At 50.8% G+C, this 22352-nt stretch overlaps 2 protein-coding genes across 3 annotated transcripts; both read right to left on the bottom strand.

The window, feature by feature from the left end:
* Positions 1–6455: 6455 nt before the first annotated feature.
* On the bottom strand, positions 6456–19837 carry LOC149334934 (transmembrane reductase CYB561D2-like). 2 transcript variants are annotated; one of them, XM_089551590.1, is made up of 5 exons: positions 19666–19837; positions 9561–9598; positions 8994–9131; positions 8055–8300; positions 6456–6754 (listed from the first exon to the last, which is right to left on the bottom strand). In XM_089551590.1, the coding sequence occupies exons 1-5, from the start codon at positions 19820–19822 to the stop codon at positions 6473–6475; spliced, it is 861 nt and encodes a 286-aa protein (XP_089407716.1). In that variant the 5' UTR covers positions 19823–19837; the 3' UTR covers positions 6456–6472. The 2 variants fall into 2 exon arrangements, with proteins under 2 accessions (XP_089407716.1, XP_089407717.1); XM_089551591.1 differs by lacking the exon at positions 8994–9131.
* On the bottom strand, positions 19821–21241 carry LOC149334933 (uncharacterized). Its single transcript, XM_089551589.1, has one exon. It carries the CDS (start codon positions 20997–20999, stop codon positions 19959–19961), a length of 1041 nt encoding a protein of 346 aa, XP_089407715.1. The 5' UTR covers positions 21000–21241; the 3' UTR covers positions 19821–19958.
* Positions 21242–22352: the final 1111 nt, after the last annotated feature.

The raw sequence follows: 22352 nt of genomic DNA, 5'->3' as shown, positions 1-22352 counted from the left end.
AACATGCTCACGCGTAGGTACGCATGCTTGTAAACAATTTCGAGCACCACCCGTAACTATACTGCCGCAGGCCTGATAGTATACTAAACTTTCTGTTACAGCATGTCTGGTGATTTGGAAAGGAGTTTGTGGGTTTCTAAGTGGACACAGGCCACCACCCACCGCGGGTTCGAGCTTCGCGCGAGCCAAGGGCCCCGATCAGCCGTCACCACACACACACTGGGACACCGATGCGGTGCACTCAACCTCCGCTGGGAGGAGAGCGATTCGCCGCAAAGAAATAGGCCTCCAATCTCACAAAGGAGACGTTTATTCACGTCGTCCTTCAGCAGTACATACACACTCAATCGTCACCCCGTCCCGGGGGCGCGCGAGGAGCAAGGCTCCGCTGCGCGCACGAAGCGACTCGAGCAATGTGCGCCGCTAGCACGCCGCTGCAGGAGAATGTCCCCGCGGCAGTGCTGTGATCTCTCTCTCGTGTCGACCGTTGGGCCGGTTGCGAGAGAGAGTGGGCATTCAACGCAAGGTACGCCTGTCAGATGTCGCTGGACCCCGCTGGACAGGCTCGAGCCGCTGCAGGTCAGAGGACACGTGCGGGCGAGCTCGAGTAAGCACTGGTCCGAGCGGCAAAGGCCGGCAGGGACAAACAACGTACGCACCTTTCGCTGTCTCGGAGGGATCTCTCTCTCTGGGCCCCGCTCGGACGGTCGCGGGATGCGCGGCCGCCAAAACGGGTCCCGGATTCCCGCCAAAAGGCGCCAATGGCAAAGGCCCTTGGGGAGCCGGGGCGGAGCTGTGGCTAAATGACAGTGATTAGTCACCCAGCCGCCTCTCCACCGCCTGAGGCGGGAGCAAGGGAAAGAGGAGAAACAACGCGGGCGGCCGGCACAGCCGCGCAAAGGCGACGGCGGAAAGCCAGATTCCCACAAGTTGAAGGGTTGGAAGCTATGGCGTACCGACTGTGTGCTGAAAAATTCAGGGGGCACTTTGGCTCTCTAAAGTGCTGCATGGCGAAAGCGTTTCCTGATGCACTGTTTTTTTTTTATTTTTGCTAATTTTCTTATTTTTATAGTTTTTATTTCATATCTTATTTTTTATTTTGGTTTATTTATGTTTATTTTCTTATTTGTACTTTTTATTTTTCCTTTTCTTGACTTTATTCCTTTTATTGTATTTATGAAACCTATGCATTCACTACATGCGCCTTTATTCATGCGCGAACCTTGAGCCTTCGTGGCGGAGTGGTAGCGTCTCCGCTTCAAATGCCAATGGCCCTGGTTCGGCGCAGTTTCTTTTTAAGCAGTGACGCCGAAAGGCGGACAAATCTGCCGACTCGTCTGTCGACACCGCTGCCGGCGCGTCTGCTAATGACAGTATGAGGCATTAAAGGCTTTCGCCTTAATACTGCTCGGCACACATCGCGTAAAATGATGGTTCAAATGTGGGCCCTTTATAATCGAACTTACGAGGGTAACAGCTTTTAGAGGAACAGAAATAGAAAACTTCCCGACCGTATAAGAAACTGCATCGCTCGCCGACACACCGATTCCGACATGACATGGCGAGGCTAAAGCTGCATGAGCCGCAAAATTTGCGGAGAACGATTTCCAGGTTACCCCCGAATGTAAGAGCGCTCCAGTAGACTCTATAAAGTGCGAAACCGACATCTTCCTCACTCTGCAGCTTGAACGCGAAGATCGCAAGTCGAGATGCCCGTGTTCAGGTAAGAATGCGCAACAGCCGTATTGTAGGCGTATCGCAACGATCGATTTGAGGGTACTGCAAAGCATGCGTATGTCCGGCGCCATAGTGGGCAACTTCTAAACATTTAAAGAAGTACTGAGAAAAGCAACAGTCTTTGATGATGGCTTTTTATGGCGCGAGGGCATCAATGGCCAAAGAGTGCCATGGCACAAGGTATTTCCGTTTTTGCTCAAGGTGGGGTCAAAGACTCATTTTCCAAGCATTTCAACCCAGACAAGCCGAGCACCAGACCAGGGGAATGAGGCCGCCGCGGTGGCTCAGTGGCTATGGTGCTCGGCTGCTGGCCCGAAAGACGCGGGTTCGATCCCGGCCGCGGTGGGTGAATTTCTTTGGAGGAGAAATTCGAGGCCCGTGTACTGTACGATGTCAGTGCACGTTAAAGAACCCCAGGTGGTCCAAATTTCCGGAGCCCTCCACTACGGCGTCTCTCATAGCCTCAGTCGCTTTGGGACGTTAAACCCCACAAACCAGACCAGGGGAATGCCTGTACTTATTGTATCAGCGGTGGGTACCCGGCGGCACTGGGGATCGAACCCCGAACCTCCCACTTGCGAGGAGCCGGATGCTCAACCCCTTCGCCACCGCTGCGGTAACTATAAATTTTGTAGCCAAAAATTGATCCTGTGGCTGTTTCTGGCTAAGAGGACGTTTTTACGGCAGCGAAAGACGCATTTATTGCTAAGAAAGTTATATGCTATAAAAATCTGCCGCCACTGCCCTCAAATTTCATCAAATGGACGCAAAATAATCTGTTTCGGGCTGCTTTCCCTGCAGTAACTTGAAAACTCCGACAAAAGAAAAAAATAAAAGAAAGGCAGTTTCGTTTCTCAAAACTCTTTGAAACTCCTTAAAAATTCTCTGCATATATAAATCCCCAAGTTCTTTGAAAACAAAATTCTTCGAATGGAGCATTACTGTGCAAGATCACCGTTTCGTACTGAATGGTGGCGTAGCCTAGCTTCAGGGATCCGCACGCGAAAGGAAACTAACTTTGCACCACCACAGTTTGGTTGCGAAAACGTCCGGTCGATGGCGACAGCTGTATTTCATTTCTTGGGGTTTTCAGAGCTTGTACAAGAGCTCCGTTTTAAGTGAAAGTAGCAACTTTACCATTCGAAAGCGCTAATCCGTCGATACAGGTCAACTTCATTCGTCCTCGGTGCCAGTGCACATCAAGAAAGAATGTCTTCGAACAGCTCGAAGGTGGGTACGTCTGCTGCCCTGCTGTCGTCAGTTGCTCTGTGTTAGGGTAGCGCAGTAGCGGCGTAAGAGAAAATGTGCACATGCATCAACAGTTTTAACCTGTCGCATAGTATACTCTAGAACTTACTGATGCAGACCGTCTAGATATGGCTACTGAAAGCATAAGGTCTTGCAGCGCACGCGCCTCCTGAACTCTCTGATACTGACATCTATATGCGCATAATTCGTAGTATCCGAATTTTCGTTTTAAGCGGGTTCTGCAGTACACTGTACCCAATGCACTTAGTACATCACCTCCAAGGCAAGAATTAACGTGGTGTGCCCTCGAGGCCGACGCGCGCGGTGTACGTTATGATCAGAAATTTGGCCTTGACCCAAAATGCGGGGTCGGAATCGTAATCAGGTTTATTGTTATAATATAGCGATTGCGCGAAAATTCCCCCGCTGCACAGAAAACTGGTTGGAAACAAATGTACAGCCTTTGTCTAAGGTATAGAGTTAAAGGTACTTGCTTTCGGGCCATTCTGCGTTGCTCGTTTTGCATTGTTGTTCCAAGTCTCTCGTAGATGAGAGGAACTGTGGTGCTTTCCCCTCCAAAGGTTAGGACCTCTATGGATGCTGCACGAACCCCACTACGAAGCTTAGAAGCAAAAACCTCGAGCTGTTTACTTTTGACAAAGGCTGCACGTGGGCTCCGCAGACGCGATTACGCTTCCACATGGCGCCAATTATGCATGCGAAGTGACGAATATGCGCCTCGATGCAGCGTTCCTCTGGCAGGGTGCTAACATCCCCACCATCTTGAAGCACGGGCTCACTTAACGAAATCAAAATATTTTTGCGGGAAATCGGCAGTTTCGCGTCTTCTTCCAACGTCGGTTTGACAACGAACCGCTAACTTGTGCCGCGCATGCGCAGATCTTGACGACAGGCGCAAGCGACAGGTGGCGACAGCTGTAAGCACTGACTACAGCGTTACTTAGGTAGAGTGACGACACGCATAGTTCGATCGGGACACGCCATTTTGGATCACAAGGGGCAGGAAACTCCAGCTAGATTCAGTTCGAAATATTTCATGGTGACTGAATAAAGTAGTGGTTCGAATCGCACTCGGGCATAAATGTTTTTCTTTTTTTCTGGATATATCGTTGCCACGACTGCAATATGACGACCCAATTGGCTTTCCTTTGGCCGCTATGGGAAAAGTTGGCGCTGAATTCTGAATTAGCTGGAAAATGGTGTCTATACAAGTTTCCTACCCCTGGCTTCAGCCCCTACATCGGGGAGACGCCATTTTGGATCACAAAGGGCTCCGGCCCCCACATTGGAGGAATTTTAGAACCGTTCTCTCCACTGTGGGGGCCGAAGTCTTAAAGGGGCCCAGAAACACAATTTTAGTTGACTGTTTTGCCTGTTGGTCGCATACAGTGAGTTATAATGGTGCTAATAGCGTCGGTAATACCGCGTATATTTCGTTTTTTAATATTTTAATGTCCTCCCAAAAACAAATTCATGGCTCTGATGGTGCCGCCACACAGTGGCGGGTTTGAGCAACGGATATGACATCACCTGGCGCGAGCTTGATGATCGGACAAACAGTAAATATACGCAAATTGTGTGAATAAATAGACACATTTTGTCACCTGTTTGCGTTTTATATTAGATCAACAAAAACAACTTGTTTGTCTTAGATAAAAGCCCTGCAAAGCAAGTAAAATAAAAATACACCACCAGGGGCGCTCTGGCATGGAAACGACGCCGCGTCTCAGCAAGAACGAGTTACAGAGAGCAGGCAACCATGGAGTACAAACTTCCCGGACGTGCTCTGGCAGGCCGGTTTGATTGGTTGCGCCAGGTGCCGTCATAGGGAGAGCGAAATCGGAGTGGGAAGGCCCGCCAAAATCGAGTTGAGGGCAGCGTTTTGTTTGCTTGTATTTTGAAATTTCTTCATTGAATAACTCCCGTTCCTCTGCATCGATTCCTGTAATTATTTTTAAGTTAGCATCTGTGTGACATAAAGAACCCACCTGAAGTATTGCCAGTATCCCCCCGAGCAGTGTTTTGCAGCCCCTTTAAGAAAAAAATTGCCGACGATTACACCCCTTCCTAATGCGAAATTTGAGCGCAGCTCATCAGCTGTTTCAGCTTTTCGATAGAGTGAGGCAAAGAATTAGAGCAAGACATGTGTGTACAATTACAGACAACTTGTTACTTTTCACGCATATTCCTTCTTCAAGAGGCACTTCCCTAACAGTTCTTGATTGTCATGAAGGAAGCTTTGTGGTCGAAGAAATAGATGGATATAGACTCGACTTGCTGCACCAATGCCTGTTTAAAGAGAATGTCTACGCAAGTATTCCGCGAGTTGTCACAGCCGTAGGAGGCATTATGAGCGAGAGGAACGGGATGTTCTCCCGCATAAGTGGTGAGAAATACATTTTTGTCTTTATATGTACATTAATGCCCCTACCCACCCTGCCACTCTGACAGGTTGCAATTAATGGTTGATCGCGAGAGTTCGCTTACCGAGCGTTGTCAGCGCTAACGGATGCAGCCCACATCTCTCTGTCATCACCCCACGTACCTATAACCGAGATTCAGGCGTCGGCTGACCCAGGGAGCCAGTTATGCGCACTTCCTTTCCTTAAAATGATCGGAGTGCAAGGCGTTGTCAACGCCAAGGAACACAACGAACGCCGACGGCCCGTGGCTTCAGCGTCGCGTTTCTGGCACAACGTTGTCAATGCCAACGCATGCAGCGCACACCTGTCACTACCGCCACGTAGCTTAAAGCAAGATTGAGGTGTCCACTGTTCCAAGAGGGCAGTTATGCGCCTTTCATTTGCTTTCCAAGATCCCTGTCCTTGGAAGGGTACTCCCAATCAGACAATCTGGCCCTTACATTCAAACACATCACCGATTACTACAAGGAGGAGCACCGGCGCTACCCGGCCCCTTGTAAGGGACTGGATCGCGCTGACGAGCGCCTTCTCATCAAAATTCTCACTAACAGTGTACTGTGCCCGGCGGTGCTTAAACATTTCAATACATCCTTTGATGGCGCGTGCCAGTTCCTTGGGGAGGTGGCTGACACCTTCCATATGGTTTGGGCGTGTCAATCAAACCCATCTATCCCCCCCAACCCCAACCCCACCAGAGAGGACTGGGAGGCGGCCCTGCTCGGCTGTCAAGAGCTAAAGAGCCAAAAGGCCTTGGTTCAACGGACGCGGGCGGCGTTGCTTGCCAATGGGGCACCGGAATAGGGGCTCCACCTAGTATTGTAAGGGAAAGGGCCATTAGGATCCTACCCCAATCACCTTTCTGTAAAAATTTAATTGCCCATAAATGTTTTTCACCACCACCACCAAGCTACCGCTCCATTGGTCTCGCAGCTTAAACCGCGACTAAGGTGTCCACTGCTGGTTACAACGGACAACGGCGACGCCGCGAACAGCAGAAACGGGCGCCAAAGAGCTGCGCTCTAAAAGGAAGGCGGAACAGAGCTTTATTCGCGGCTCTTCTTCTTCTTGCCGCCGGCGTCGTTCCTCCGCGGCCACAGGACCTGGTGGGCCACCGCGGCGAAGGGCACCACTGCCAGCACCTGCACGGCCAGCTGGACCACGGCGGTGTCCCCGGCGGGCAGGGCCTTCTCCAGCGCCTCGCGGCCGTAGTGCGACCGCAGCCCGAGCACGATGGCGGCCGTGGCGATGGCGTGCGTCACCACGCCGGCCAGGCGGTGGCCGCTCCGCACCAGGCCGGGCTTCAGCCACGGGTACCGCTTCCACAGCTGCGCCATATAGAAGGGGTATATAGCTCAGTCATCCATGTTCACTTGTCAAAATGTGTGCTACACGTAGAAACAAGTCGTCGCTGAAATCCAAAAAAAAGTATAGGGGGAATGTTCTTGCGATGGTGTTGATCAAAATGTAAAATCAGTACCCTAATCGTTCTTTAGATAGAGGGTAATTCAACGGAACGTTCGCACAAGGCGACCACATGCCGCCGGTGGGATACAAAACCAAGACCTCCGCACGTCGTGTATGCGGTGTGTGGATGCCCAACCTACTACTTCCAAGTGATTTTGTGTTGCGTGTAGGCTAACCTACACAAATAGATAAATAATGATGAGCTTCCCCTTTGCACAGGTGTAGTGGCAAGTGTCACCTAGCTATTAATTCCTAGCGAGCTCAATATCTTTGGATCGAGTGTCAATTTTCTTCCTATTTCTAAACTACTCTCTTGACCTCTCTACCCATCCTCTAGTCTCTTGCTCCTTTCTACTTTTTGAAAATACAAACACGTCTTGGCTAGATAAGGAAATTAACACATAGGTTCGATCAGACCGACGCGGGTTCGGTCAGAACATGCCCAATTCCATCCCACAACCTTTTAAGGACGCCCTCAGCGAATCGCTGTAACTCGGCTGATGTCGGTGATGATGACTAGAATTTAATTTTTAATTTTTTTTTTTGGGGGGGGGGAGGAGGCTTCAGAAAGCATGGGAAGGTTTTGCTACATAGCGAACTGTCACAATATAAATTCTCGCCCCAACATAACGCAAAACGAGGTTGAGCATCCTTCCCCGCTCCCCAAGTGTCTATCACACCAGGAGCACCACATGAACCACTCGTAAACCCCTCCCCGGTGAGATTTTTTCGATCATGCGGTGCACCTTTAGCAGAGGCTCTGGGTACGCTAAACCACAAGGCGGCGTTCAGGAGCAGCGTCCTCCAGAATTTCCAAGAAACTCCAATCGCAAGCAGTATTGACGCCGCTGCCCGTTGCTTTTCGGTTAAGGCGAAATGCAACAGCGCACGCGTGTGCTGAGATTTCAGGGCCCGAACACCAGCAGTGGCCGAAACTAAATTGGCCCACTAACGTAGTTTTATGTTCCCCAGTGAGACTATGACAGGTATACTCAATGGGCGCAACAGTGCAGATTTTGGATCAACGATGGGCTGTGGCCATGCAGAAATCGATGAATCGTCATCGAGTTCCGCTCACACCTCTGCATGGAAACTTTCGCAAAACACTGCCCACTCATCACCCAAGGAGTGTAGCCACGGCCTCTGCTCGAGTATACTCACCCCGTATGTGCGCATCAGCATGAGTGTCGTCCCTCCCGACGCGTCCAGAAGCGTGGCGACCAGCGCGGCGAGTCCCGCCTGGGCGTGCCACGTGGCGAAGTGCGGCTTCCCGAGGGAGTCCTTGTGCGCGTAGGCGGCGCAGATGCCCAGCAGGGCGCAAGTGGCGGAAGTGGCCTGCAGCGCCCAGTGCAGACGGATCCGGCCGAGGCGCGCGAGCAGAATCGCGGGCTGCGTCACCAGGCCGAACTGCGAGTGTTTCCGCAGCGACAGCTGTTAAAGACACGCTTTCCGGTTCTGCGGCGTCGTTGGCGTAACACGAAGTGCGAGTAGGAAACGGGAGGGCATAGAGTTTCTTGCTATTACCTAGAGGGAAAGCTGGCAACCCGTCTATGGGAGTTTGCATGGAGATCCCTCGAGATCACTTCAGCCACCATGGGCGCTCTAAGCATCATGGGGCGGTGAGCTACCGACTGCAGAACTACAACTTTTGGCCAAAAAATAATGCAAAAATTAACGCTATTCGATAATCAAGAATGTATTAACATTCAATATCCTGTCTGTAAATTGCAGCAAACGAGCAGAAGAGCATGTAAATGCAAAGTTTGCCCAAAATAAGAGATGGCTAGCTCTCCTATTGGCCAAGTATTGAACACTATAAAAACTAATATTTCATAAATAACAGGCGCACTTTTAAAAGTAAATATGTTTAAAAAAATGTTGCTGCTTAAACACTTTAAGAAGTTTTTAGTGGCATTTCAGAAAGTGAAACCTTTTATTGACGTCGTGTGCTGTTGCGTTTTCATTACTATGGCCTTTGCACACTGCGTTCGCGCGAAAGTCGTTTGCGCACACACGAACAGCGTTTTCGGAATGAAACATCTCAGTAGTGCCACTCCATGTTCCCGAAAAACTACGACTGCCCCGCATCAAGTAGCTCACCGGCCCATGATGCTTTGGGCGTCCATGGTGGCTGAAGTGCAGCGATGCCAGCTTTCCCTCTAGGTAATAGTAAGGAACTCTGTGCGGAAGGGAGAAGGAGAGCGCGGCGGCTGCACCGCGTCCCGCTGATTGGCCAGCCTGCAGTGATGTCAAGCGTGACGACACTATAACAGGCCACGTTGAGTGGTCGAAACATAGTGAGAAGCGGAGGAACAGTATTGAGCAAACAATATTGTATATTCACCGCCATGGCAAACAGCTGTCGCTCAATCTTCAGCTACACAGTGGTTATCCGTCCCGTGAGTTAGACTTCTAGCAGAACAAAGACGCATTAGCGGAAACGTATACCGGAATCGGATTACCGGACGCCTCCTGAGCACGCGCGGTGGTATACGTGTGGGGCCAAGTGGGGCGAGGGCGCTCACGCAGTAGGCGTCCGGTAATGCATCCATATACGCTTCCGTTATGCTAAATATCTCTATTTTCCTTCCTCCATGAGGACCAACGACCAAGCCAGAGGAGAGCCGCTGAGGGAGACATGGCTAAAAGAAATCGAATGCGACTCACCGCCACAGCCAGGAGCGTCGGGTGCCACGAGAACAGGCCTGCAAGGTACAAGTGAACAGCTGCACTCAGGACTCGGGATACTGTATGCACTTATACAGTGGCCACAGAATGGAACGCGGCGCAGTACGCGCGGCTTTAGACATATCACGCCCTGCGTTATAAGGGATTTTGTTACTCAAAGGGTGCCACTCGAATGCTTTTGAGCGTTTGCAGAAACATGCACAGACTTTGTCAAAAGTATAGATTTCAAGGGCCCTGCTTCTGATATATATGCTGCGTGGCTGGCTCGCTGTGCTTCGCCACCGTCCAAAGTTTCTCGAAGGGGAAGTGAACATTTCATACTCGGTGCACTTCACGCGCGGTCTCCGATAGAAGAACGGGCAAGAATCTGCAACAAGCACCGGCGGAGAAAAAAAAATCACGACTCTGTCTTCTGACACCATTATATTTGATGCATGCTGCGAGAGTAGTATGTGGCTCATGCGCGTTTTTATGTTCAGAATTAATGGTGTCATGCGAAATCTTATTCTTAATTGCTGGCACGAAAGCTTTCATTCATATACGACGCGGATAAGAGGTGTTCTTGAAGCATCCAGCCTCTAAAACGTCCGTGCAAATCCAGACTTGAAGAAGGTTTCTCTACCGACAAGCATATATCTTATCAAAAGCAGGACTTCAATATATTGAACGGGTCTCAGCACAAACAGCTGGAAGATAAGTGTTCCTCGAAGACATAATCTCGAATTAAAAAAGAACTATAGCGACGCTTCAGTCACCTTAAGAGTGGAATGCGATATAGCATTAGATTTCACATTAGTCGCAGTTTCTGTTGCAGCTTCTGTGTGTGTCTATCAACTGCCATATTCGGACTACTAGCTGCCAGCAGCTTGCATCCGCTATGCTGTGACGGTGCCGAAATTTTCATATATCATCTATCTAGGCTGCTGTCTAGAAACTGAAGCTGACAAGGCGGCAGGCAGAATGTGATGACGTCATAAGGTCACGTGGCCTGCCTCGACCAATCAGCGAATTTTGCCTCAGACATCGGCGGCGCTTTGGTGTGACGACAAATCTAATGCTATCGCATTAGTAATAATAATAATAATAATAATAATAATAATAATAATAATAATAATAATAATAATAATAATAATAATAATAATAATAATAATAATAATAATATCTTTTATTGCACATAGTAAATACAGAATAAAGAAACGGGCCTGTCAAAGCCTCTAGTGGCTTGAGGGACTAGGCCCGGCAAAGTCGGTAGGCGGACGTGCAATACAAACATGAAATATGAGCATAATAATAATAATAATAATAATAATAATAATAATAATAATAATAATAATAATAATACCAGAAAAGTCCGACGCGTTGCTACACGGCGAAGAGAAGGCAAAATTTGTCTCTCCGGAATATTTATTTTTTTCCTTCGTTCACTCGAGCAAAGTCGAGCAAATGAAGCCGTTCGAGACAAGCCTGTCACATTCGAAAGTGCAAAAGAACATTAGTCGTTTTGGTTTGAATATTAGGGCTATATATTTTTCAATTTTTTCTTTGTTCTGTTGATAAGCTGGCATCGACGTCCAGGTGCACGAGGGTGGTAAGACAGTTCAGTGAGAGTTGCAGCAATCGCAAGTGTTTTATCAAAGACTCGGGATTGATAGCCGTCTGCATTTTTACGCAGTATGAACAGCTGCTGCACATGGGTGCAGAAAGAGAGAGAGAACACAGTTTCATTAAAAAAAAGCTGCGGTCGCCTGTTGGCGCTGGTGGGGTCCTCAGTCCAAGTGACAGGTACAGTACATCATGAGTTGCACACCATCGTCAACAATAAGTTATCACAATCTTAATCTCTCACCTGACTTGACTCGCACTATAATGTGTTTAAATAGTTTCTTTCCGCGTGCCACTCAACATAGGAATACATTGCCCGGTCCAGTGCGTTCCCTCCCAACAGACATATTTATGCATCATCATCATCAGCCTGACGACACCCACTGCAGAGCAAAGGCCTCTCCCATATCTCTCCAATTAGACCTGTCGTGCGCGAGCTGCGACCACCCTATCTCCACAGAACTTCTTAATATCTCACCCGCCCACCTAACTTTCTGCCGCCCCTTGCTACGCTTGCCTTCTCTGGGAATCCACTCCGTTACCCTTAAGGACCAGCGGCTATCTTGCCTTCGCATTACATGCCCTGGCCAAGCCCATTTCTTCCTCTTGATTTCAACTAGGGTGTCATTAATCCGCATTTGTTTCATCACCCACTCTGCCCGCTTCCGGCCCCTTAACGTTACACCTATCATTTTTCTTTCCATAGCTCGCTGCGTTGTCCTCAACTTAAGCTGAACCTTCTTTGTTAGCCTCCACGTTTCTGCCCCTTGGGTGAGTACCGGTAAGATACAGCTTTTGTATACTTTTCTCTTGAGGTATATTGGTAAACTGCCATTCATGATCTTAGAGAAGCTGCCAAATGCGCTCCACCCCATTCTTATTCTTCTAGTTATTTCATTTCGTTCTCGTGATTCGGATCTGCGATCACTACCTGCCCTATGTAGACGTATTCCCTTACCGCTTCTAGCACCTCGCTACCAACTGTAAACTGCTGTTTCATGCCAGAATTAATTGATATTCTCTTTATATCTTGATTTACTGTTTCCCAGACACCCAATTTGTGTAGTGGTCCCTATGTTTTCAACTTTGGTGCTTAATTTATGCTGCCATGTCTCATAGTTTTGTATCTTCGGTGTTTTGTACGAGGTCTGTTAGAAAAGTATCCGACTTTATTTTTTTTTGCGAACACCTGATAGATATGAAACAAGCGCGCTTACAGCAGCCGACCTTGAACCCTCGTGCGCATGCACGAATTTTTTCCCGCCTGCCGATAGCGTCAGTCGCTAGGAAGCAGCGTTTGAGTGAGGGAGTGCGCAGTGCTCTCGTCGGTTTTTTGTTGCAAGGAAAATGGCGGAGCGAGAGGAGCAGCGCTACTACCTCAAATTTTGCCAGAAACTTGGCGATAGCCAAGTGGAAATTATTCGAAATGTTCAGACGGCTTTCGGTGATGATGCTATGAGCAGCACACAGATTAAGCAGTGGTGCAACTGGTTTAAAGACGGCCGCACATCCGTGGAGAGAGAGCCACGCTCCGGTCGGCCATCAACATGCCGAAATGACCAGGTAATTGCCGAAGTGAACGCTGTGGTGATGCGGGACTGTTGTGTGACTATCCGAGAAATTGCGGAAGAGGTGGACATCAGCAATTTTTCTGCACATTCCATTATCACCGAAGATTTGGCCATGGAGAGAGTTGCGGCGAAATTCGTGCCGAAGCTGCTGACGGTGGAGAAAAAGCAGCTTCGTGTTGAAGTCTCACAGGAGATGCTGGATTCCACAAACAGTTACCCTGACTTCACCGACGCCGTAATCACTAGTGACGAGTCTTGGGTGTACGGGTACGACCCGGAAACCAAATCCCAGTCGTCACAGAGGACGCATTCCACGTCACCAAGACCAAAGAAGGCCCGACAAGTGCGCAGCAATGTCAAAGTGATGCTGACTGCTTTTTTGACTCCCTCTGTGTGGCACACCACGAGTACGCACCCCACAGGGTCAAAGAATGACTAAACAGTACTACAGGGATGTCCTCCATCGCCTACGTGGTGCTGTGCGGCGCAAGAGACCGGAATTAAGGTCAACAAGAATTGGCGCATCCCTCGCGGCATTGCTCCTGCACATTCCTCGCATTTGATTCAGACTTTTCTGGCGAAAAACCAGACCCCTGTAGTTCAACAGGCTCCTTACTCTCCTGATATGTCCCCCTACGACTTCTGGCTGTTTCCTAAAATCAAGAGGTCATTGAAAGGAGCGCGATTTCAGAAAAGAAAGGACATTATGGCTGCAACGACAGCAGAGCTAAATTCCATTCCGAAAAGGGTCTTTTCGGAATACTTCTAACAATGGCAGCACCGCTGGGAGATGCATATGGAGCCCCAAGGAGACTACTTTGAAGGTTATTAGGTTTCTAACGCTCCAGTTATGCCAGTTTTTTTTCTTCGACCAAAGGTCGGATACTTTTCTAACAGACCTCGTATATGTCCACTCCTGCGATAGCCCTAGTATAGGGCTGCAGTATGTACAAATAAAATAAAATATAGAGCGCCGCTATTTCCAAGAGCAATTTAAACTTTAAAGCGGTAAAAGCTATCAAAACGGCATAACTAAATGGAAGAGCTAAGAGGCCTGGAGTTTACTTTAACAAGAATGGATTCTCTGTTTACACTTGGTTCACTGTTCGCAAGCAGGAAAACCCATTCAGAACACGAATTTCTAATCCAACCATAGTGCTTCACTCGTTTCTGACACCAAAGATACATCATTTTATGGCAATGATGTTTTAAGGTTAATTGGTTTGTTCAGAGAAGGTTGCGGCCAAGTACTACACCAGGGTGGCCGAATCCTGTTCTGGTGAGGAAGTGCGTTGTCAGTTCTGGTCACCGAAATCAGGCCGCACTCCAGGCCTGGTTATGCAATTCCATCGACACGCGGAGTTTTTTTTTTTAATTTGGTGGAGAACTGCGAGGCACCGGGATTCGAACCCCGGTCCTTTTGCACGCGAGGCGGATGCTCTACCTCTACGCCATCGCTGCCTTGACAGTGGCCGCAACTGTCGAAGGACAGGGTAAATTGGAGAGACATGGGAGAGGCCTTTGCCCTGCAGTGGGTGTAGTCAGGCTGATGATGATGATGATGCTGTTTTAAGTGTCTCTAGCAGTGTACCGACCCTTTCAAGTATGCCACGTAATACATAATTCAGGCCCCGTGAGTAGGTTGCGCAGAACGCGCTCTGCCAAATTCTCTAGAGGGTGTTGGCTCTGCTCGCCCGTCGTACACATCAGAAATAGAAGAGGCCGCCTCTCCCTCCCCCTCAGCGTCCTCGCGCTCGCCCTTGTAGGCAGCTCAGCTGTTCGTGACCTATACGCCATCTGGTGCCGGTTTCCAGGACCTCCGCGCCACTTGCTGTATTCGGAGGAACACCGACGCCCTGTTTATAGGCCGTCGACCTTCTCCCCTTTCCCGACTCCAATGAGAACAGAAACGTTAGCTTAATGCAGGTATACGAGACAAGACAAACAAGCATGCGACATAGTGGAGAACTCCGTAATAATTTCGGCGACCTGGGGTTTTATAACGTGCACCGACATTGCACACTACCGGAAGAAAAGGATGTGACTATACACGCTATGCGTGATATAGTGTGTTGTGAAACTCCATCTAGACCATTGAATCATAACGGGCGACTGATCATTACTTCGCTTGAGTAGAGTTTTAGTACACAGGGTGTTTCACCTATGACTATCTCCAATTTTTAAAAATAGGCTTCTGAGTTAGAAGAGTGCTTTTTCGCCATAGTATTTTCGGCGGTGTAGTACATCAGAGTACAGCTAATTAGTTAACTGCTGATTAACTAATATTGAGCAGCTAATTTTTTAGTTATTACTGTTAGGCTCCTCAATTATTGAGAGGCGTGTAGCCCACCGTAAGTAATAGTCATATCACTCTTCAGAATTTCGAAAACGCGCTTACCCTCGGAACAGTGGCCCAACACATCTTGGTTACATCGCGTCAAAATACATGCGCTTTCGAGATTCTCGCAGGGAAACCAACCTCTCCAGTGCACGTAACTCGTCGAAATAGCCAAAATTTGTTGGACCACAGCACTGAAGGCAACCGCGTTTTCGAAAGCCTAAAAACTGATATGGATATTACGTACGGTGGGCTACATGCCTCTCAATAATTAAGGAGCCTGACGGTAATAGCTAAAAAGTTAACTAATCAATATCAATTTACCAGCCTGCTAGTTGGCACGTCTTAGCTGTATTCTGAAAGCAATACCACGGCCGCTAGCAATACTTTAGCTTGAGCTAGTTGGTTGTAACGAGACATAATTACACAAATGCGAGCTGGCACGAAAGAAATGAGGACGAACACACCTGCCCACTTCGCGTCAGTTTGCATTTGTGCAATTATGTATTGCGTTCTGATGTATACTACAACGCTGACAAACTATGCCGGAAAAAGCGCTGTTCTGACTCAAAAATCCCATTAAAAAAAAAAAAATTGCAGAAAGTCTTAGGTGAAACAGCCTGTAAAGCGGAGACGTACTAGCATCAGCTCATATACCGAGTCACTATAGGCTGTTCACTGCGCATGCACCGATGCAGTTACGCGCCCCGTCTAACCTTTCAAGTTAGCAGGTCAGCAACAAGTTGCACAACGCACGACCTACCGGCAGCGCAAAAGCTCTAGAAAATTTGGCAGCTTCAAGAAACGAAAAAGTGGAAAATAAGTGGGAAAGATTTTGCGGCGTGAGACCAGTTTCACTTAGTTCTATACTTACGTCAGATGCGAAACGTTTTTTAAGATGAGAGCATCGTCTTCTATGGCCGGTCCTCGACCCCCGCAGACGTCGACAGCTCTGTCAGAAACTATAGGCAACGCCCTATGATTTTTAAGTGACCATGACAAGTTCGTTCAACTGCAGCAGCTACAACCGGAGCGGAATTAGCTGTGCGACTGCAAAAACAACAAATCTGCGCGATAATCTTTCTAACGTGACGGCTATTTTCGGATTCCACCCAATTGTTATCCATTAAGAAGAGAGCCTCCAGCTATAAGGCTTAAGTCACTCTGGTCGTCAGACGTAGATTTACCCTGAGCCCTTTACGGTACGTTCCCGTACGTTACATCGAGCAAGTCCCGCCGCGGTGTCTCTGTTGCTACGGCGCAGTGCTATGTACAATGACCACGAAATCACAGGTTCGATCCCCGGCCACATTTCGATGGCCGCTAACACAAAAATGACAGCGCTGCACGGAGATTTCGGCGCACTGAAGAAATCCAGGCGGTTGAAAGTAGTAGCGTGTTTCAGCGAACATTTTTTTTTAATTCCAAAAATAGTGTGGTTTCAAAAATTACGGACATATATTGTTGGCGCTGACTATGCTTTTCTTTGCACCAAGCGACGAACCAGTAGAAAAGTAGAAAGTGCATGTCGTGTATAGAATAGTGAAGGAAGTTCGAATTGGGCACCGGTGGCATTACAACAAGTCACCAGCCGACGTCGCGTTGTTCGCGGTTTTCACCACTATGGTTTGCATTGAACCTCCTGCGCGCCTCATGCGCCCAGTTTCGATTTCGTGCGGAATAAAGCGCGCCGGATTTCCTCGTGTCACACGCTTTAGAGAACAATATAATTTCTTCGTTTCAAAAACTGATTGGATTACGGTTTATGGTGGTTTAACGTCCCAAAGCAACTCAGGCTATGAGGGACGCCGTAGTGAAGAGCTCCGGAAATTTCGACCGCCTGCGGTTCTTTAACGTGCACTGACATCGCACAGTACACGGGCCTCTGAAATTTCGCCTGCACCGAAATTCGACCACCGCATCCGGGATCGAACGCAAGTCTGTCGGGTCAGCAGCCGAGCGCCATAACCACTGAGCTACCGGGGCGGCGTTTCAAAAACTGAGACGGCATCATCTAGTCTGTGGCTACGATCTCGCCATTAGCATCATCCACCACACTTAGCTAACTTAAAAGTCAATACGTGAAATTATGTTCTTTCATAACAAAATTTCTCATTAACTGAAGTCTGCAGAGGCTGACAGTTTGCCCCTAAAATATTTTCGCTTCTCTTTCAAATACCTCATTTATAGGAATTTTTGAAAGTGTTCGCTTGAAACACTCGGTATAACCTTACCGTTACGGCTTGCCTTTTGCCATCTCGCGGCTCAAGCACAAAGAGTGCACTAACTATTATTAACCTCTGACGATGCCGTGCCGCGGGCGCCATAATACCTTTACCTTCTGCCGTCGCCTTCTTCCTGGTTTGATGTCCACAGTGTAGGCTTTCGGCACAGCAGCGTGACGTCACATTAAACCGTAACGACAAAAGAATTTATTTACATCGGAAACAAGTGTATCACATGGCGCTATAAGGGCTTCCGGAAGAGAAAAAACAAGAAAAATTTCCGGTAAAAAAAATGGCAGCACGACGAAGAATGCCATCATCAAGTTCCGCCTTTGCGCCGGGAGCTCTTCCGGGTGGATATTTCCGGACAGCGATTTCCTTACCGCAGGCCACGTCAGGGCAAGAGAGTCCCACCGGGCTGAATCGTCCCTCCAAGCCCAAAGCTAAAGAGTCGATGGTTCAGGGGTTTGTACTATTTGCGCGCACCAAGGTTTCAGTCAGCGAGTTCCCAAGTCTGACAAACTGGGACTAAGCAATACAGTGGACTTTACCGACTAGGCGAAATTGCAAAAAGGAAACGATTTTTTTTTTATTTTACCGTGTTTTCTCTTTAGACCACGTACGTTGCTTTTAATGCCGTCTCCATGACATGCCTGTTTCGTACGAGTAACGAAGTGCACCGTAAACCATTTGTAAAGTGCAGCTATAAATAGCTCAATACAACTGCGGCTCCCTGTTAACGTATAACTGATAAGGCAACCACGTTGTTTCCTGACGTTAAAGTGGCTGGCTGCTTTTGAAACGTTTGCGATCGCGGTAATGCGACATGCCACTCAACTAGCGGCACCGGCCATCATACTAGGAACATTTGATGTCGTTCGTCAATTTGACACGACGACGAACAAAAGCGTTCCACTTAACGTCGCCGTGCGACGCTCCGCGCCTACTAATGCAAATCTTCAGCAGAGTGGTGAAAGGAAAAAAAAAAAACAAATCTAAATAAAGCGCACATCCCGTAACGGACAAGGAATATACGCCGAAGGCCAAGGTACCGGTTCTTAATTGAAGGAACGTTTTTCCTTCCGTCTCGTGTTTACGGCATAACGGCTTTCAAAACCACTCTAGTCGTCAGCGGAAGCGCGTTCTTTTAAACGCAGACAAATGCGCGGACCAGCAGGTCACTAACGCCGCTTGATCTGACTTCAATCGGCGCCGCCTACAACGGACCCAAGGTCGGTTGGCCAAGAGCACGGAGATGCAGCAACGGGCGCCGAAGCACGCCGAAGCTTCCAGATCATGGCCAACGTGGCAAGGAGGGCACTGACACGAGAGAGGACACGCCTCTCTTCCCTGGCAATCACCCTTGCCCGCCCACGTGGTCAGCTGCCGCGTAGCGTCTTTCTCGAAAGAGGGCGCAAGTACTGTTACAGCTGGCAAACCGCGAACAACGCAGCATAAAGAAAATGCTATCAGCGATTCGTTTCCTGCACGTTTCATCCGCCAGAAGCATGAAATTTAGCTCGAATTTGTCCAGAGCGCGCTAAATGTGTACAACCGACATCTCTGGCACTGTAAATTTAACAGAGACGGTAGGTTACTTATCAGTAATCGGAACACAGGCATCCCTAATGCAAATATCGATTAGCGATAAGCTCTGGTGATTGATTACTGCTTTTCTGGGGCCACTCAACGAGGCAAAAAAGAGTGCATTCGAGTAGTCAGGCCTGCGCTGCTGTATTATAATTAAAAACATCTCTCTGCTGCAGTTATCGACTTATCAGTATACATGCGCCCTCTTTCGACGCCCGAGAAAAACGCAAGTACGAAACTGTGGCCTCGGCGGACGTCACCACCTGCTCGCTCCCGGCGGCATATTCCGTGCCCCTCGTAACATCGATATACGTGGCAAGCGTTACGTATCTCGAGTTTCCTTGTTGTTGCTAGCTGCGCTGGTGCTCTACGAAAGCGGATACCACTACAGGATGTCTCAGACGTAAGAATACGAGCTGCAAGGCTATCACCGCGTCACAGAGGAATAAAGCTACGTTCACCGACCAAGCGTACGAATGCAGATTATCCTTAGCTGCTCACGCGACATCATGCTCCATGCCAGTGAGTGAAGTCCTCTCGCCCAGTGAGTCTGATGGCGTGCATGCATGCGCTACAACACCAAGCACACCGAGAGCGGGGATGCCGGGCAACGGCGAACACCACCAGCGAACGTGATCGCCGTGAAGATGAACCGACCACCCCGCCATCTACACGAGGGAAACAAAAACGACGGTGGCGCGGGCTCCCCGAACGTCGCTGCCTCAGGCGACGCTAACTAGCACGCACGTGGTACTCACGCGAGGAGTCCGGCCCCACGGCGTACACGACGAGTGGGGCGAACAGCAGAGACGCGGCGAGACCGGCCGCGGCGGACCTTGATCCACTGGCCCTGTTCGCCATAGCTGCCGTCGCTGCACTTGGCCGAGCAAAAATGCGCCGCGGGAAGAGGAGCATCTCCGGCAGGGGGCGCGCCCCCTTTAGAGCTTTTATTTTTCGCGGCGTCTGCACTACAGAGCGGAAGCCACACATAACTGTACACGGCAGGGGATAGTGTTCGGCACTGCCCGGCGTCCAGCGCTCGGGTCGGGTGTCACTGCAGCACTGGGATGGACTTTGCGGCGGGCGAGAAGACGAGCTGCGGCTCGAAGGGCGCGTACGGCACGAACGGCCCGAGCGGCGGGAACGGCGGCAGCGCGAACGGGTTGCGCGTCGCGAACGGCGGGTAGAGGGGCAGGGTGAGCTTGCGGTGCGCAGCCAGGAACGGAGACAGACACGGCGGGCCGCCAGCTCCTGGGGACGGACACGAGTCGGTGTCGGACTCGGGCCGTGCCCGCTTCCCGCCGCCGCTGCTGGTCGAGGAGACGTCGTCCGCTGCCGGTTCGTCCTCGTCGGAGAGCGAGCGCTTGCGCTCGCGCCCCTTGACGCTGAGGTCCTGCGGCGCCTGCGCCATGCTCTCCATCTTGACGTGGAAGGGGATCTTGTTCTCCGTCTTGACGATCTCCGGGAACGAGACGAAGCGGTAGACGAACTTCTGTCCCAGCACCTTCTTGATGATGTTCTTGTCGTAGTAGTAGCGGAGCGCCCGGCTCAGCTTGTCGTAGTTCATGTTGTGCTTGTTCTTGCGCAGCCCCCAGAGGCGCGCCACCTCCTCGGCGTTGACCAGCTTGAACTCGCCGTCCTCGTTGGTCCAGGTGATCATGTGGCTGTAGCGCTGGCTCAGCAGCAGCTCGAGCAGGAACTGCCACAGCGTGATGTTGCTCTCCATGGCGGCGGCTGCGCGACAAGAGCGGCCCGCAGGAAGCGGCTCGTTGGTGCCGGCCGGGCCCGCCGCAAGCAGGAAACGGCCCAGCTCAGGAAGCGGCCAATTGCCACTCGCGGTCGGCCCCGACGGCCGGGGCTCACCTGCGCGATGATGCTGCTGCTGGTGGTGGTGGTGCTGCGGGGGCGGGTGATGAGGAGGGGGAGCGGGCTTGGGCTCCGGCGGCGGCGGCGGCGGTGGCGTCGCCGGGGTCGGCGGCGCTCCGTCGTCGTCATCCTCCTCCTCGGCGGGTGTCGGCTGGGCGGCAGCGGGCAGCGACTCCGAGGGCGGCTCCGGCGGCTGGGCTTGGGGCCCGGGGCCGGCGGCCGCCATGGAGCGCTGCAGCAGATGCCTGAACCTGGCCAGAGCTGCTCCGGAGAACCGTTAGGTGCAGGGAGCGGTCCCAGCGCGCGGTCGTCCTGCACGGCGGACTGAGCGCGACTAACGGCATCGGGGCCAACGGGCCGCCGGCAGGAGAAAGGGCGCGCGAGCGCGCGGTACGCTTTCCTTCCCGCCAACTTGACCCGCTCCATCCGGGCCGACGCCGCGAGCGGCGACGCTTTCCCGCTGCTGCCCCACAGACACACAGAACGGGCCCGGGTCTCCTCCTCGCCCCCTCCTCGAAAGCCAAGACCGGCTCTCCCTTGCCCAAGGAGGGGCGAGGAGGGACGCAGGCTGCTGCCGGGCCCGGGGCCCGTCCGGCGGCGAGAGCGATGACCGCCCAGGATGCGCACTGGGTCACTGGCACCGGAGAAACGCGGCTGACCCCATTGCCCAGAAATCCGGAACGGCTCCTTGTGTTTGCCGCGGAGGACGTTCACCTGGCATTGAAAACGAGTGCAACGGCCGCCGGGAAGGAAGGCCGGACGTTGACCGGCGCAACGACGCCCGCCGACGACGCCGCCGGTGCTGGTGCGGGTGGCGACGACGTCGTCTGCCGGGACCCGCGCTGTGGCTGCTATCTTCGGACGGCTTTCAAGGCCACCCTATCGGGCCGCCATCGCCGATAACATGGCGGCATTCACCTGGCTTGGAGAAAAGCCACGCGTCAGGCGTTTTCGTCCCCAAGCGTCGTCGCTCGTGTGACAGCTTGGGGGGCTTAGGTAACCGCGGGCATCACGACTGCGTGCACTCGGGTCTGTGGCGCATGCGGGGGAATCTGCCCAGTTATGTTTGGTATCGGGGGGTGGGATGCCATGAAACATATACCGAAAGTGGTCGGCTGACACAATTATCCATTTGCTGCGGACGTTGACGCTGGAGAAGAGCCTCTGTAGGTCCATGCCGATCTCTCTGAAAGGACTAGTTGGTGGCTCACTTGACTCCTTTTTGAACGGTGTTTTGTGCCGCAAGACATAAAACCAGACGCTTTATATAAGTTTCAATTGAAGAGCTCTGCTGAAATAAGTCCAGAACAGGTCACTGGTAGGGTTCCTGCTCCACTGTCCAAAGAGACCTGTGGGTGCCAGGTGCCGGATTGCTGTTGGTCTCAATGCTGGACAGACCCATAGCAAGTGGTGGATGTTGACTTCCCGGGAAGGCGCAATCTGGCCTCACCAAGGTTGTGATCGCTCATTCGTTTCGATTACTTTCAGTGCATTTTCAACGGATGGTCCGCGGATAAAGGAGGCCTCTGAAGCCATCGCCCCGTTGTTTCTATTTGACAGGGCCTTGGAGGTCTTCCTC

This window comes from Amblyomma mixtum, chromosome 7 (genome assembly GCF_055824585.1).
Source record: "Amblyomma mixtum isolate Tamu chromosome 7, ASM5582458v1, whole genome shotgun sequence".
NCBI classification, from domain to species: domain Eukaryota; kingdom Metazoa; phylum Arthropoda; class Arachnida; order Ixodida; family Ixodidae; genus Amblyomma; species Amblyomma mixtum.
Note: the sequence above shows the minus strand (reverse complement) of the source record. Positions and strands in the feature narration are given on the sequence as shown.

What these genes read in the sequence shown, in the direction of transcription:
- LOC149334934 (XM_089551590.1), bottom strand. Translation starts at nt 19,822, where the DNA reads ATGCTCCTCTTCCCGCGGCGCATTTTTGCTCGGCCAAGTGCAGCGACG. An exon ending in GCCCAAAGCATCATGGGCCG is followed by an intron (nt 8,301 to 8,993) that starts GTGAGCTACTTG and finishes AAACACTCGCAG; the next exon opens with TTCGGCCTGGTGACGCAGCC. An exon ending in TGCTGATGCGCACATACGGG is followed by an intron (nt 6,755 to 8,054) that starts GTGAGTATACTC and finishes TATATGGCGCAG; the next exon opens with CTGTGGAAGCGGTACCCGTG.
- LOC149334933 (XM_089551589.1), bottom strand. Translation starts at nt 20,999, where the DNA reads ATGGCGGCCGCCGGCCCCGGGCCCCAAGCCCAGCCGCCGGAGCCGCCC.